Source organism: Sander lucioperca, chromosome 24 (assembly GCF_008315115.2).
Source record: "Sander lucioperca isolate FBNREF2018 chromosome 24, SLUC_FBN_1.2, whole genome shotgun sequence".
NCBI classification, from domain to species: Eukaryota; Metazoa; Chordata; class Actinopteri; order Perciformes; family Percidae; genus Sander; species Sander lucioperca.
Window position 1 is genome coordinate 9,492,663 of NC_050196.1, and position 18,146 is coordinate 9,510,808.

Genomic DNA, 18,146 nt, shown 5'->3' on the forward strand with positions numbered 1-18,146 from the left:
GTTGGGGTATAGCGCTAAAGGAAAGGGTGGATGGAAATGTCACCGGTCTAATAGATCTCTCCATAAACTAAATGAGGAGGAGAGCGGGCGCCGCCTCGGTGGCACACAGCATCTCAAAATGTTAACAAGAGAGCTGAAAATAGCCTGAGAAAGGCACAGGGGAAAACAAGCTGGGCTCACAGGAACACTGGGGTGCTCTGGAGACACATTTAACATTTCAGTCTTTTTAAACTACTGCCCAGTATGGGTGTATGTCTTGCTGTCATTCCATGGTGTTTGGATGGATGTCTGGGGCAAGAAGCAAAAAAGCTCTCACTGCAAACTTATTTCCTGGTATTAAAAAAACTGTTTGCCATTGCTAGGCTACACACACCCACAGGCATGCACACTCACCCGGTGTGGGTCGTTCTCCAGGACTCTGCGTCGTGCGGCGTCCAGCTCGTCGTAGCCCGGAGCGGCTCGGGCCTGCTGGTACTCCCTACGCTGCCCCTGGAGACGCTGATCGCTGCGGAGAGACAGACAGACAGGCGTTAATAATGCCGGATAGGTGGTGTTTGGAGAAAAGCTGTTATATAGACAGGGTTCACATCAACAACAACTAATTCCATGATAAACGGTTTCATTTTCACCGCAGCTGGGAATTAAAAAGGGAAGAAAAAGCCACGTTCATCCTTTCTTAAATCCACCTGTATTATTAAATTTTTTGCTTTGCAGTGACAACCCCTGAAAGCACAGGAAGACTGACGGGCAGACAGATAATATCCAGAAAGCACTGCCTCTGAGAAGACATCAGTGCCTGAACTGAACTTTCTACAGCTGACAGATAAAACCAAGGTGGAAAAAAATAAAGCAAAAAAACAGTAGAACAACCTTTGATGGATGTGCTTTTCACTTTAAAGTCACATAGACCAATGCAGCTGCTTTACTCGATGGATTTACAGACAGACCGATGACAAGTCAACATCTAAATGAGCCTGCTGAACCTGACCTTGGCAAGAAAGTGAAACAATAAAAAAAAAGAAGGGAAAAAAATGCCGGTGACTGCCAGTGAAGAGATAAGAACTCAGGACAGAATGGGGACAAAACTTAAAGAGAAACATCATCATGCTCACTGGACCTTTATGTTAGATAAGCTACACGCACCTGAGAGTACAGAGCCGAGCACACAAACACACGCACACATAAACGCACGCACGCACGCACGCGCACGCACGCACACACGCACACACACACACACACACACACACACACACACACACACACACACACACGCACACACACGCACACACACACACACAAAAGGACAGACATAAATGGTGTGCTCGAGTGAGCACAATCCTTCAGGATGTGCTACCAGAGAACGACATAGTGCTGTCGTTTATCTGTGTTTACTGGCTGCATTGGAAACAGGTATCTCATATTGACACTGATATGCTGTTCGCTTGCTATTTCGTCCTCAGGAGATACACACTGTATCAAAATATTCAAAAAAGAAAAGAAAAGTAACACAAGGATAAACAAACAAACTCTTCACCCTTCCTCTGCATCTGTAAAACTCAAATACCCTGAACAGCAAAACACAAGGAAGCCCTTTGTCCGACACACAACACCCACGCAGCCTTCATCAAACGGCCGTTGTGCCGTACATTCTAATGGTCTGACCCGCAGGCAAATATTGACCGAAATGGAGGGAGAGAGGGAGAGAGAGAGAGAGAGAGAGAGAGAAGGTGAGAGGGTGAGAGACACAGAGCAGATAGAGAGGTTCATTAGTGAAGTACATAGCTTACAGTATGTATTTAAGTCTCTCTTGTGACCCTGCCTTTAATTAGAAAAATCTGGCTGAGGCTCTGAGTGTATGTTTGGGTGTGAAGACAACCTCAGGAATGTATAAAAGTGTGTATTTCTGTGTAGTTAATCCTTGTGATTTAGTATGTGGAACACACTGTGCGTTTGTGCCTGTGTTTATGTATCCTGATTTCATGCAGCCTTCTATGCAACCCAGAGGGGACAGAAGGCTGAGTCGCACACACTTCCGTGGCAGTATGTTGTGTCGCTATTATTCGACACAAACTTAAGTTTGTGTACTCTCATTGCAAGCGCTCAGGACACAAAACTCAATCCTGCTGCCATGAGGAGAGAACTTTCTAAAAGTTTCCGTGCTGCTATGAAACACTCAGCCAAGATGCTTCTTCTTCATAAAGATGGATATCTGAGGCGGCATTCAGTCGTGCTTATTGTTGCTTCTTGAGATTGGTATAATGGTTGGTATCAACACACAGCTAATCAATACTAATCTCTGTACCCCCGCCCCCAAAAGGGCTGCGTCCTGCAGACAACCTTGCTGTTAACATATTCACACATAATCTCTTGTATTATTTATTTATTCACTTATTACTTCCTTTTTTATTACTCTTACTTACCCCTCTCCACACACAAACAAACAACAGACCTTCAGAGAATGCCCACACAGAGACAAGTTAAGATTTACTTTCTTTTTTTCACGCCACCCCTCTTCCACCGAACCCATTAGCCAATCCCTGGGCCCGTAATTAGGGCTGCCATTTTGATTGAGCGTGCGTGTCGCTCTCCCAATGAAACAACGCTGTAATTATCTCATTATGCCGCGGCCTCCATCACTGACAACACCAAATATTATCATATTAACAGCTGAAGACAGAGACTGATTCTGGATAAAACATTAGAGAGGGGTGGGTGGGGGAGGGCTTTGACGTTTGAGTACCAGTTTGATGGGTTGACAATTCAGCAGGCTGCTTTCCAAACAGTGACAGAGGCGGGAGAGAGGGATGTGTATATGTGTCTGTATAAGCAAAAACATTTGTCCTGTCCTGTCCTGTGTGTGTGTGTGTGTGTGTGTGTGTGTGTGTGTGTGTGTGTGTGTGTGTGTGTAGGGAGACAGGTAGTCTCCCCTGTTGTCATCAGCAGCTAATAACTGCTGCTGATTGCCTGTCTGCAAAAAAACACAACAGATCTAAGCTTTGGTGATATACAATTTTCTCAATAGAGCAGTTTGATTTGAGATCAAGAGCTTGCAGGTTGTAGACAACCCCCCAGGTTAGCTAAACGTACTTGGGAGAGAACACCAAGGCAGATTGTAATAAAGCAGAATTAATGTTTTTGCCAGATTGTGTATGGAACCAGGACTCTGTCCTGATTTTCTGTCTTTTTCCTTACACAAATGTTTGTATATGTGCCGTACACAGGTCTAGTAAGTTCACAAGGGCATCGGTGTCTGAGAGGTAAATAGACACACAACTAATCAATACATCAAGTCTTATTTTGCTTTATTAGCTCAACCACAGAAATAGCTTGGACGGGTTTTCCCTTCAAGTATCATATTTCATCCATATTTTAGAGTATCTGACTATGCAGGTTGATCTGAGGAGGATGGAGACTGAAGGGAGAGAGGGAGAAGATAAGACACAGGAGCATGAAATGAAAGATGCATCAGAAGACAGAATGAGAGCAAAACCAAACAGCTAGAAAAACACAGGGATGGGAAACTTGGAAAAGAGTGAGAGAAAGAGCAGGGGAACTGGAGTGACAACAAAACCGTCCGCTATATGAAAGCGTGCAGGAGAGAGTGTGTGAGAAAAGAAACTATCCCGTGGTGTTAGCCAGTGTGGGGGCCGACTAATTAGGAAGTGTGCAACGCCGCCGGCTGGTATGGCGACTTCTTCTTGCTGCAGCCAGCTGATTTAAACACAACACACTGGGGGGAAAAAAAGCTCAGGCAGGCAGCTTTTTCTTTGCTGCGTGCATGCTGGAGGTAAGCATACATCAAAGCGCGCGGTCAATATTTGGTTTCCTGGTGTAGCATTGGGAATAGAGTCGGACAGAAACTCAGTGGAGCGTCAAACTGGAAGTGATGGGAAAACATAAACATAAAGAAATGCACCTTTTTATACTATCTGAACTGCAGATGTTACTAAAATAACTGTTATGTTATTTTAAGTCTGAAACCTGTAACTCTGGGTCTCAGTTAGCTATGGGAAAAACTAGTATGGCCTATTAGTATACCAAACCAAATCAGTATTTGTATACCTAACCAAATCAGTATCAGTATTTGTATACCTAACCAAATCAGAATTGGTCTTGCAATTTTTGTAACGGATAATGTTATCAAAATCAATGAATCAAAAGCTGAGATACCCTGTCTTCCAGTCCATAGAATTTGTAAAGCTTCAAAACCACTAGTTCCTACATTTCCCATACTGCAACCCACAGTATAATGCCCTCATCTTTCAAACTCAGAAACATACTTTTGCAGACAAACAACCTCAAGAGCCCCAACTGTTCTCACTGGCATCTAATCTACCAGACACAGTACTCACCATGTATATGCATTCTGTTAAGTGCACAGCCATAAAAATGAAACTTGATTAACTCACAATCTAGCACTAGCTTCCAGCAACAGTCAGTTTCCTCTGTGTAAGTGACCATGGACAAAAGAAAAGCTGGAAGCAGCTTGAATGCAAAAAGAAACATTTTAATTGCTAAGATAGAGCTCCAGTAAAAGATGCTTTAAAAGGGAATAGAAGACTAGAATGACTTAATGTGCCGTCTCCACTAATGATGTGTTGTGTTCGAGTGAACAACATATCCTTTCTGTTTCAGCTCTTCCTCAGGCAGGTGTTGCCTAACAACTAAATCCACAACAGAAAGCAAGAGAATGTATTTTCTGTGTGAGATACAGAAATAGTGAATTTCTGCGTCTGCCTTAATGGGAAGCCTCCTTATATAATATCAGCTTTGCAGGCTGTTTGCTTCACACCTTGTCTCTCTATAGGGGAATAAAACATGTCTTCTGTGTCGCACTAAAATGGCCGGGAGAAAAAGGAAGCAGGGAAGACAACCAACACTATTCAGGACATGTTACAGGAGCCGACAAATGTACATCCAAAAGACCTTGTAGCTTCTTTCGAAAAAATGTTGTGACAATTAGTCAAGCCTGTCGAAAGTGGTTTGAGGATTGGTCTTTGTCACAGTGTCAGGTAAACTTAGCGGCATGTAGTTGTCGTGCGTCGTGCCACTGCTTGAACCATAGTAGAAATCTGGTAGCATGCTCTCTGATGTGTCATTTACTTGTCTTCGCTTACACGCTCACCTTCAACCTACTTTTCTTAGCACAAGGGTGCATTTTTACAACACACCTCTCTCATCCTTACATCTCTTCGCTTTGGCCTCTCTCTTTTTCTCACTCCTCTTTCATGTCAACTCCTGGTTTCTTGCTCCGGCTACAAAGAGTGCCTTCTGGCTAATAAAATTTGACAAGCATAGCTAACCTTTTTTCTCCACAGGTCAGCCTCTAGCATAGCGCTAATCAAATGTGACGCCTATCACGGCACACACCTGCCATTGAAGGCCTAATGAAAATGTCCGACAGTAAATTAGGGAGACAGCGCTGGAGTCCGCTGTTGAGGGCCTTGACAGGAGAGGAGGGGAGGGGGACTAACATGTCTCAGTTGGCAAAACTATGCAAACATAGTGGATGCAGAGGCATGCACATTTACCTTCAAACACATTTGGATAAAGCTATTTTAGCATTAAGGATGTCCCACGTGTATAATGAGCACATTTTTCACTCAGCATCATTAAAACTGTGTAATGTAAAAGATGAAAGAAACCAGACATGTTGTTCCCTTGGAAACAATACAAATTGTGCATGCTACAACTGTCAAGGACTTCTTTGTGGGAAAATAAGGTACCCTGGAAGTAGGCTTGTTTGCACTTCAACTTATATATATATATATATATATATATATATATATATATATATATATATATATATATATATATATATATATATATATATATATATATATATATATACACACACACACACACACACTGGTATAAAACGCACTGGACCACACACAGCATTGTTGCTAGGTTACACTGGGCTTCCTCACAGACATATTACATGTGGGTGGCTGTGTGTGCGCCTATTTCTGACCATGTGTGTGTATATCTGTGTGTCTGTGGGAATAAAAAGGCGTGGTGGGTTCCAACCTCATAGCGAACTGCGTCTGTGTTTTAACAGATGTACCGACTCTGTGAATGAGCAACCAAGCCGCAGGTGGCGGAACGGGAATGGAAATAGCCGGCGATGAGGGGGCAATGTGTGAGCGTGGATGCGTAATGTGAATGGGTGTGGCCATGGAATACATTTGAGGTCATCGGACATGGCCAGCTACGGTATTTAAAAATACCTTTTTGTGACGGCCACAATTTCATTCAACTATTTGAGTTTCTAAAAAATAACATGTCTTTCTTTCTTCGTCTCTGGAGACTCCCTCACATACAGAGTTAACCTGCCAAAGTAAGGCTCCTCATCCATCATGCTAATGCTATCTAATATATATTGTAAGCAAAACAGGGAAGGGAGAATGGACAAGTGACACACTGAGAGTGTAAGAGACACAGTGACAGAGAGAAAGTGAGGGAGAAAGGGAGAAACCAGGCTGGTAATGAAGTACCCACCACTAGTGGATGAGAGCTAAAGTGGTCTAACAGATCTGTCAGGCTGCTAGACTGTGGCTAATTATCCCTCCTCCTCTTTTGTCTGCACCCTCTCCTCTGTCACTTCTTCCCTCTCGAATTTACTATGCCTATCTAACGCATTTTCTGTGTCTCCATTTTGGCTCTGTCTTTCTTCCCTCTTTCTCTACACTCCTTCCCCCTGCTTTCTCTTTTCTCTCTGTCCCTCCGTCTGTCACTTCTTTCCATTCCCATCTGTCTCCTTTCCACGTCCAACCCCTCTCTCTCTGTATCCTCTCTTTTTTCTGGATGAGATTGGGTGTCTGGGGCTTAGTCTTTGATTTGCAAGTCAATAGTAATTTCTGTCAGAGAGTTTAAGTTGAGGGAAGTTTTAATGTAGCCTGTATTATTTCATACGGGAAATGATAAATTTGCATTAGAATCCTCTCTAGATTTACTCCTTTCTCTTTCTCTCTCACGCACAAAACTGGCTGCAAGTTAAACTCGGAGGTTTCAAAAAGTTTGGCAGTAATAATACATAATATCAGAGTACTGGCAACACTGATAAGCACTGTCTTTCTGCAAGCATTAACCACTTTACACTGAACACTGGGGCTAATTTTGTCATTATATTTGCCCGTAAAACCAAACCAGCACATTAACTGTAAATTCCAACTCTTAGTTTTAAGGGTGTTCACATCCGCACTAGGTTGACAGTGCAGGCCTATGCAGCAAGACAATGATGTCATACATACAGACAAGGCAACCAAGGAGGGTTTTATGGCCAAACATAATGTTCTTGACTGGGCCAAGACTGTCCAACTAAGCATGTGTGGCAGTACAGGCCTGGCAGAGCATCAGCAGTGAAGAAGTGTCTGATGTCTGTCTGTTGAAGGCTTTAGAAAGTTATTAACAGCAAAGGATTTGCACTAAATATTACAAATGACTGAGTTTTGTCTGGTAAAATTAAGGGGCTAAGTCTACAGACGACTGCATTTCCTTCACTGTAATGTGATGTGGATCCTAACACCCTTAAATTAAAGCTGAGTTGGCACTCAGGACCCTCATAGTCATTTTGTTATTTCAAAATCAATGCACAACACGTTACAAATGTGTCACTGTCCTATCCCTTTCTAACTTCACGGTGTACACACTTATATACATTATTCATCATATGGTATCCATGAGGACCTCGAGTTATTCCAGACTTATTTATTTTGCATTTGTATCTGTATCAAGAGGTGGCCACTGGTGATTGCATCTGCCAAGGATAAACTATTTATACTCTACAAAACGTATATCCTATAGTTGGGCTGGGACTCCTGCCTGAGCCTTTAGTAAATTCTTAAAAGGAAAGAACCATGCATACAGAGTAATACTTACCAGTTCTTGCTATGAATATTGTGAAGAAAGTGAATTATCAAGTTTTGTCTTTAGAGATTTTAAAGATTATTAAAGTCAAAATGAATGCAAACACAACAGAAGAGTTAGATAAATCATGCGTGGCGGTACTGTGTAAATGTGTGTGGGTGCGTGTTTTATGCATTTTCCAGCTTGGCAGCGCATGAATGCAGAAATGTCCAAATATTTTAGTCCTGCCGGTCAAGCCATGGTCTGTGACCACATGTGTACACTAGGGCTGGGCGATATGGAGAAAATCAAATATCACGATATTTTTGACCAAATACCTCAATATCGATACCGCAACAATATTGTTGACTATTGGTGCTTTCACAAAATATTTACTCAATGATATTTTTGATAAATAATCATCAGTAATGTGGCTATAATGACTAAGTAGGTAAAGGCAAATAATAGAACAGTTACAGTTGAACAGTCTGGTAAGTTCAGAAAATGACATCACTTTACTGTAATGTAGCCTTTAAAACCAGGAAAAGACAACACTTATGCCATCCAAAATCTAAGACGATATCTAGTCTCATATCACAATATCGATATAATATCAATATATTGCCCAGCTCTAGTGTACACACCTACTGTACCCACACAACTTTCTGTATCTACCCAGAACTGCAGATGCGAATGCTACACACACATTGAAAAACAAACACTTGTGTATTACAACCGGAAGAAGTTGGGTCCTCGTGAGTATAGAAAAATGAGCGAGCCCCTTCCTTACCTGTCTGCCTGGGTTTGATGCTGGTTCTGTAGAGCAGGCGGCGGTCTGGACTTGTTAACCTTGGCGTAGAGCCCATCCAGCTCCTCTGAGGAGGCCTGAAGCGGGTTTGACAGCGCTGCAGGGGAGGGCGTGCGACTGATGAACGACTGGGGCGAGGGCGGCTGTCGGAAGTTGTTGATGCGGGCGTAGTTGGGGTCGCTGTCATCGTCTTCTACGTCGGGGGTGAAGTGGCCGGAGTGGATCTCGGCGTAACGCGGATTGTAGCTGTCGGACAGGAGGGGAGGAGGCAGTTACACATGGGGACGATACCAATACATGCATTCTTCACTTCAGAATGAGTAGGGTGGTATGGGAGACAGCTGTGCTACACTGAACTGAGCAGCTGTTTTGGAGGACCAGCACGTTGCTGCATCGGGATCGGCATTCACAGATTGTCCGGTAGGGTGTCAATCCCAACAGCGTACTACGACCAAGGCTACAATAGTTTTCAATTAGATTTTTAAATTTAAATTTTTGACTTTTCGATTTCAGTTTAGTTAGTGTGTTTGCTAGTTTTAGTTTAGTTTCATTTTTTCAGAAAGGTTTAGTTTTAGTCTTTATATATATATATATATATATATATATATATTTTTTTTTTTTTTTTTTTACAGTAGTTTTAGTTTGTTTTTGTTAGGGCCAGGTATAATGTCTCAGAAGTATGTAGCTACATACCGTATACATACAAAATACATGGATGCAGAATAGCCACGATGTTTAATGTTGAATCTTTGCGCTACTTTAGAGTCCGATGTGAATTAATTACAGCACAGCACCATTTCATGTCAAGTTCTTTCAATTTCTGTGGTTCAATGTCACGAGAGTTGACGGAAATTCATGCTGTCTCCTTTTTTCCCAGTGGTGATACAGTTTGTATTATAGCTAAAAAACTAAAACTGAAATGTTTTACGTTCATTTATTTTATTTTATTTTTTTTTTATACTAGCAATATAGTTTTAAGTTTAGTTTTTCTTTGAATGTCTTAGTTTTTATTTAGTTTCAGTTTACTAAAAATATTGTTCACTGCTTATTTTCATTTTGGTTTTGGTTTAACTATATTAACCCTGACAACGACTGAACTTTCTTGCTCTTTCAGCACTTTCCTGTGTTGTAAAACCCTCTCCTTTGACATTCTAAACTGTGAAAAACCAACTCATACACGTATTCTACCCAGGTCTGATTCATACCTGTCTCTTTGGTCAGGAATCTTGTCCAGCTCCTCTTCACTTAGGGCCTCCAGTTTGCTTTTGGAGGCTTTGGCAGCATCTTTGCTCTTGTCGTCTTTCTTCTTACCAAACCTGGACAACACAAAAAAAAGGGACACAGATGCAACAAGGTAAGTTTTAAATGGCCTGAAGGATTCTGTCATAAGGGAATTGTGTATTGCGGTTGTGCCCCTGCAACTTCCTTTTCCATCTTAATAATCTTAAAACCTTTGCCAACGGTGCTTTTATTTTGGAAGTACAGTTTATGTGCTCTAATAGAATCTTTTTGGAGACTTTTATGATGAAACAATAAACTTCACTCAGGCAACCAGGCTTGCACCAGTCGATGAAAGAGGCTCTTTTACTCACACAACATGCAAACACAACACAACACACACACCACCTTGCATCACATTTCCAACTGATGATACACTCATGCACAGTGCTAGGCAAACTCATTCTTACTCATGTGCGTTTCATTAGTGGCTTTGCCTGAAAAAAGACTGCTTAATGATAGATATGGTTATAATGTCACAGCAGGCACTGACAATCCAGTGTGTGTGTGTGTGTGTGTGTGTGTGTGTGTGTGTGTGTGTGTGTGTGGGTGGGTGGGTGGGTGTGTGTGTGTGTGTGTGTGTGTGTGTGTGCATGAAAAAGGGGAATAGTTGTCACACAGCATATGGAGCATGAAGACTTTAACATTTTGTCCAATAAAATAGCAGTTACACCACAGCGTGCTATGTTTTTCTTATCAACTTTGCCATAACGGCCATCATCATCATTCCGGAGCTCTTATTCTCTCATTTTAAAGGCAAAATGTACTCGTCACCTCTGTTTGAGTTATAATGAAGCTCTGCTTCACACTTTAGATAAATTAACCAAGCCTTTTCCTCTAATGTTTCATATTCTTCTATCTCTCCTTCACATCATCTTTCTCACCCTCTCTCATCTCCTTTCTCACTAAGCTCCCTCTCTCGGTCTCTTGCCTCCTCCGTCTCACCCACCAACCTACTTCTTCTTTTCCTCTCGCCCTCTCCTTCCCTTTAGAGCTCCTGCTGAGCCAATCTAATGTCTGTGTTTATCTCATTAACAGCGAGACACTTCTCATCACTGCTACAGGCAGATACGTGGCCTGAATGGTAATCTGCTGGCCTGGCCAAGAGCAACAGCATCACAGCCGCAGTGAAACCTTGGACAGGGATGCCACGTTGGCCTGTCACCATCCTGCAAACCAATTAGGGCTGTTTTGAGCTAATCTACTCCCTTCACTTTTACCTGTGTGTTTCACCACTGCCAGCAGCACGGCAGACATTCACATTGCTTATGTTTTGCTGTGAAGAAGGCACAACAGTCACTTTATGTTTGTATGTCCTATGTTTAGGAGGCCCCGTCTAAGCATTTTACACACTCACTTTCACTCAAAGCTCTTAAACATTCATGATCTACACACACACACGTTTGCACCTAACATTAGACCCCCTCTCATGTAAAGACATGTGCTTGATTGACATGTCAGTTGTGTTGCACCTGTTAGGGTGACCCTACTTCTGTATGACGCTCAATAAAACACTCACATTAAATGTCTTCTACACCACACTACCCTTCTCGCCAGAATTATTTTTATCACGTTCACATCCTGGAAGGGCACATCCCTGCTTCAGTCTGTATGATGTTTACAGTGTGTTCTGATAATTTAAAGGGGCACTTCAGACAATTCGTATTGCTTTGCCATAAAGTTGGGGAACTCGTGAGAGACAGATAAGAAATAAAGAAAAGAAGAAAAAAGATATCCCAATTTTATGCCCCTAGTCTTCCTACACTACACTTCCCAAAATGCACGGCAATAGTGTATTTTTTCAGACTTGACATAGCTCCTCTATGCCACAGAACACATTATACAAGTATACAATCACATGCTGAGTAGTACTAACTTCCAGTGATCTTCAAGGGCAAAATAGGAAAAACTGGCATCCATTACAGTTTCATCCTGAGCCATTTTAGGAGGTTTAAATCTGACATCTGCAACTTCCCTGTTTAATCTTAATGTTGTCTTCAGGTGACTGGTACTAAGCCCTTGTTGCTGTAATGTCTTTCCGCCTCCCTTCCCTGTGGGCGCTGCCGCAGCGTCTTTTTTCCCCCTGCACATTCTTTTTTCTTTCTTGGAACTATTTTAATTTTCTAAGCACTCCCACATTATGCAGGAGCCAAAAGCAGACTGCCAATTACCTTAGTGATATAGCATATAGAATGCAGTATTGTATAAAAAGAAATATCAGCACCATTCATCTTAGTATGCATCAATAGACATATAATTATATTACACGTAAATGTATGATTATCCAAAACCCCCCCCCCCCCACACACACACACACACACACACACAGCACCTTAATCAACATTCAAAGGGGGCAGAGTTGTCCACAGTTGGAACCATCATTATATCTGCATTAATTAGTAAAGCCTCTTGTTCTCACTGCATTGTCTAGGAAGATGGAAGGAAAGAGGAGGGTGCAGAATGGGTGTGGGACTCCCAATTAGAGACATGTACCTGCCATGAGGGAGGTGGTTACCCCCGCTATCCCATTACCTAATCCCTTCTTCATCGTCAAAACTCCCAGCTTTTCCCACTGTGGTGAGCCAACTGTTTGTTAACGATGTCTCATTGCTTTCCTTTTCTCTCTCCTGGTCTATTCTATTTTTCAGTGCTTGCTCTCTGTTCTTTGTTTCATTTATTAATTCTGTCTTTTCTGCTCTGTCACTATCAAAAATCTGACAGTTAATTTCCTGTCGAGTGCTCAACTTCTGCTGGATTAAAAAAAAAAAAAAAAAATGACAGAACTCTACTGTATGCAGAAGCGGAGGAGAGCAAATGCGCACACACACACACACACAAAATCACACATCTACAGACAGCTCTATAAACCGAAGTAACTCACACCCATACACCGCAATCTGGAAACCAATATTTTGCTCACAAACGCAGGTAAGCAGCCACACACACTCAAGCAGACAGCAATATACATCAACACAGGCAACACACACACACACACACACACAGCAACTCTGTAGGGAACTGCAAACAGTCTCATGGAGTAGGACATCTCATTAACTTAGCATTATCTACCTATACAACCACTCCATCAAACTCTCATTAGGAGGTGGTAGGGGGTCCGGGTGAGTCAGGCTGCTCTGGAGTCCCATTTAATACACTCCCCACTGTCACAGGAGCTACTGGGAACCATTATTAGTGTGTCGCTGTCATCATTAGCCCGCCGACTCCTGCCCTTGCCACGCCGTCACCTCTGAGAGCCCGGCATCCTGAGAGGAGACGACGCTGGACTGTTCAGTTTGCATTGAACTCTGGGAAAGAGAGTTCCTGCTGGTATATTTGCCACTATGCATAAAGTATATTGGGGATATAGTAGTTATAGCTCCTTTTTGAAGAATAATTAAAATTCACAAGGAAATGCTAAAAAAAAAAGCATGATTTTTCCACTAAATAATCATACTATTATAATATGTATATCGTTGCTGTCATCCATTTTCGAAGAAAGCTGTTGAAACTAATTTGTAAAACGTCCATTTGAAAAACGGAAGTCAGCCATCATAGACGACGACTACGGCACTTTACAAAATCAACACCCTGATTTGGACAGCCAGCCAGTCGCACCGGAAACTCGCTGCAAAGCAAACGGCTGGTAAGAAACTGGACTGACCGTAATTACTGCAGTTACTGTCATTCTCATTACTGTAGAATAGGCGGAGAGGTGGGGGCCGGTGTGCATGCGCTCAGTTAGCCGTGCTCTAATGAGGCTTTATATGTAACATGGAGATCACAGCTAACCAGTGTGCTGATGTCACCAACCTGACCCGTGCAATTAGCCCTCCAGGGAGGGAGGAAGAGCTCACTTTATTAGACTAACTTAACTATTACACATCATTTTCTTAACAAACGGATTTCTACAGCCACAAACTAAACTCCTAAACTCCTCTCTGCAGACTGAACAGCGTGACGGCGGCCTTTTCTCTATAAATCTTTCAAGAAATCATCTCTTTGCTTCCGCTCTCAGCATTAGGGGTGCTCTGCTTTCTGCAATTGTGACAACAACTCTGACGATGTGCAGTGTGAGTTGAGTGTGCGTAGTCTTAATAAGCTTTCCTATCTGGTGCAGCAGGGAGTCAGTGGGTGGTTGGGTTGGTTATCGCCAAGCATAACGAGGGACGTGAGAACGCTGTTTGGCACTGTGTGTGTGTGTGTGTGTGTGTGTGTGTGTGTGTGGAAGTCATGTTTTTAGGAAGGGGATTTAATTGACGTGTGTGTATGTGTGAATCACGTATGTGAGCTCACACGCTCGCAGACTTGATGAAACTCATGAACACCTTGCCATACAGTGTTTGAGGTGAGGTGCATGCATGCACGCACGCACGCACGCACAAACAGACACACACACACACACACACACACACACACACACACACACACATAGTGCGTGGCACTATCTTTGTGGGGACCCATCATTGACATAATGCATTCCCTAGCCCCTTACCCTAACCATCACAACTAAATGCCTAACCTTAACCCAACCCTCAAACAGCCCTTTAACCTTGTGGGGTCCAGCATTTTGGCCCCACAAAGCTGTCTGGACCCCACAAGTATACTGGACTCCCGGTTTTTGGACCCCACGAATATAGTTAAACAAGAACACACACACACACACACACACACACACACACACACACACCGCTAAAGCGCGACACACGCTAAAGCGCGACACAACTGAAACACACCACTCCACAGCAGAGGGGTTCAAAGAAGCTGGTTTAGCATCCTTCCGTGAAAAGAGAGGAAAGGACAAGAGGACGGAGCAAGGAAGATAGAAAACTTCAGAAGAAGAGAAAGGAAGTAAAATATACAAGACTAATATTCTGTATTTGTAGACTACTGTGCAGAAACCAGGTGGAAACAAAGTGCTGAGAAAACGGATAATGATAAAGTATTGAAAATAAGTAAACTCAGGTAAAATCAAGTAAGACACTCAAACAGCCAAAAGACCTCTGGCCGAAGATCTCCTAAGCTACATGCAGTCTCATATGGAAGAAAAGCTTAGAAGAAGTAAGTGGCTGTAAGTGAAGAGCCTTAAAAATAATGAGTAGATCTTAAAAATCTAACCTAAATCCTACTGGAAGGCTAAAACAGGTGTGATGTGGTTACACCTTTTAGTTTAGGTTACAGCGCTGATATACTTGCTTTTTACCTCCGTGTTCATGGGTACTGCTGTAGCTTCTTCTGCCATGATCTTAATGTTAACCCTATAGTAACCTCCCCGAGGAGATATAAGCATGCAAGATAGTCTTGGAGTCTAAAACTTGACATGCATTTTATTTAAAAAAAAAATAATTTTTTTTCAATGTGATAAAAAACAGATTGGACAAGCCTCATGGTATGCTGCTCGGAGCTTAAATCACTATCAAACAGAACACCAAGACTTTTGGCAACATGCTCTATGTGTTCTCAGGAAAAAGAAGGCGGCGGCAAATAGCTCAGAGCAAGTGAGAAAACTGGCCAAATATCCTATTTGTCTTGGAGAATGAATGAAAGTAAGATACAGAGGCAAAAAAAAGCAGAGTGGGTGAGAGAGAGAGAGAGAGAGAGAGAGAGAGAGAGAGAGAGAGAGAGAGAGAAGAAAGCAAGAGAAAGGCTGAAAAAGAAGAAAAGTAGGTAAGAAAAAAGGAATTAAATGAGCGAGCCAGAAAAAGTGTAAGCAGGCTAAATAGCCGATCTGCCTTGGAGAATAAACGAGAGACACTAAGAATAAGAAAAAAGAGAAAAAAAGAAGTGAGAGAAAAGAAGAGAGATGGATGGGTGAGCCAAAGCTCCCGTGAAAGTGCAGCTCGGCTGGGGAGGAATAAGAAGCTTAGGAATATATAGAAGCAATGCAGCTGCGTTCAGAGGCACAGGGAGAACAGTTAATCAGCCAAGCAGAAATGTTATCGCAGTAATTAGATTGCTCTGTATGTATTTGGAGAGGAGTGCACATATCTCAGTGGAGTTTGCAGGAAAGAGAAAAAAGGGAGAGACGGATAGAGGGAGGGTGAAAGAGAAACAAACCGAGGAGCAGAGAGAAACGGGAGACACAGCGAGAGAGAGAGAGAGAGAGAGAGAGAGAGAGAGAGAGAGAGAGAGAGAGAGAGAGAGAGAGATTAACACTATAGAGAGCTGTGATGTAACACGGAGCCTCCTTCTCCTGTTCTGGCAACGCGGCACTGCTTCACGGTGAGACTAGTCGGAAAATATTTCCCGGGCTTGAAATAGACAGAATGACATTGGCGGCAACAAATAGACAACAAGCGCTCTTTAAAATTGGTGTGGTTTCCGGGTGGAACTGAGGATCAGGCTACAAGTAGACAGTCCCCAACAACAAGGTCAAGCCAGGCCACTGAAAGCGCTCTAGTGATTGACAGCACCATCAGCCAATCCTGGCCTCTCTGCACAAAGCCCCATCTCTGCTCAATAATAAAAAAAACAGCCAGCAGGTCCCGAGTTTTCCCCACTGGGCATAATTAAATCTATTTATCGGCTTTCCTCTCCATATGCCCTGCACCGCATACCAGCAATTTGGCCCAAAATACGCTTCCATTAATGACCTTAGCAGCAATAGGACAAAAAAAAAAAAAAAAAAAAGATAAAACTGCAGCTCAAAAAGATCCACCCGATGCTAATCGCAGTTGAAAAAGTTTCACTAAGAACGTATTAATAATGTAGGGAGGGAGATGCGAGTGCAGGATTCATCTGTTAGTTCTTATTTTGATATCTAATTCTTGCAGCCGTGTTAACTCAGACACACGGGTGCATGAGAAGATTCGCAATACCTTGCCGAAGAAGCATAGGCAAATATAACATGGTCAGAAGGGGAGGAACCATTTTAATTTCTTTTTTAAGTGACTCTAATTTACACCTGGAGGAGGCAGACAGACAGGTATAAAGACACAGCAGGTTGTTCTCAGGGGAACAGAACGCAGATATGGGAAGCTCTTTTTAATCAACGCCTGGCCAGTCCCCCGAGTACTGGTTCTGAGAGAAAGGTGGAGGGAAGAGAGGGGAAAGGGAAGGATGTGCCAAGAAAGGAGGGTATAGGGAAGGACACAGGGAAAGGAAGGAAATAAAAAGAAGAGAAAGAGAAGGAGGCAGGAAGAAAGAAGGAAGGAGAAAAGAGGGACAGGAAAAGGGAGGGATGAGGACTTGAGGAGAAAGGAGAGTTAGAGAAAGGAGGAGCAAGGCTAGGAAGGGAGGAGGATGAAGAGATAAAAGAGAATGTGGGGAATGCATGATAGACAACCGAAAAGTTAAGAGGGAAAAGGGTAGTAAAAAAAGGGAAGAGGGGAGGGAGAATAAAGAGAAAGGGAGGAAAATTGAGATCAAGGAATGGAGGAGGTACAGAGACATAAAAAAGGGAAAGAAAGGGAAGAAAAAGGAAACAAATAGTGAGAAAAAAGAGAGAGCGAGAGAGGGAAGGAAAACCGAGAGTGGAGCAGGGCGGAAAGCAAAGGATGGGGAGGGAGAGTTTTTTTGCTCAGTTGCTGGAGTGCTGCGCCGTCCATGGGCCGCCTGGTGAAATATGGGCTTCCCCTTTAATTGTTTGCATTCTGATTCGTGTCATATTTTAGCAATTCCACACAAAAATCGTGCTTGACACCGGCAATTTGTCTCGTCTTTTCTCTTCCCTCCCCACTTCTGTCAGGGAGGCCATTAATATTTAACGAGACCACTGGGCTCCACGCTTCTTTCCCACACCCTGCCACTGTGGAGGGTGGTTTGGTTATGTTGTCTGTGTGTGAGTATATACAGCCCCCCCCCCAAAAAAAAGTGCGTACATGCATTTTAATTAATGTTCAATAGTTTAGAATTGAGTGCAAGATTAGGGTTTTAATGTGAGTGAACAAATATTTGAATAGATTTAGCTGCATAGTGTTGGCAATGCTGAAAAATCTGTGAACTCTGTAATGCTTTTTCAAAATCCTTAACATTTTCCCAGCTGGAGGCTGGGGGAAAGGCTAGGTCACCGTGACTCCAGATGACAGCCATTGGCAGACTGGGAAAGGTTAGACTCTTGGCTCCTCGGGCCCTCCGCACATCCTCAGACAAGAAACACTTAACCTTCTCCGTCTGGAAAGCTGAGGTCACGCTCTCTGCGTGTTTCAGTGGTAGGTACGTGAGGAGGCAAGGAAAAACACAAGTAGAGAGGGAGGTTGTGTGTGTGTGTTCTTGC

At 42.8% G+C, this 18,146-nt stretch overlaps 1 protein-coding gene across 3 annotated transcripts in view; it reads right to left on the bottom strand.

The window, feature by feature from the left end:
• pard3ba (par-3 family cell polarity regulator beta a) overlaps positions 1-18,146 on the bottom strand; it is a 143,360-nt gene that overhangs the window by 28,775 nt on the left and 96,439 nt on the right. For all 3 annotated transcript variants that reach the window (XM_035998616.1, XM_031291945.2, XM_035998617.1), the window contains 3 exons: positions 9,862-9,972; positions 8,639-8,902; positions 394-505 (listed from right to left, as the gene is read on the bottom strand). In XM_035998616.1, coding sequence (XP_035854509.1) covers positions 394-505; positions 8,639-8,902; positions 9,862-9,972 — 487 coding nt within the window. The remainder of the gene's footprint in view (positions 1-393; positions 506-8,638; positions 8,903-9,861; positions 9,973-18,146) is intronic.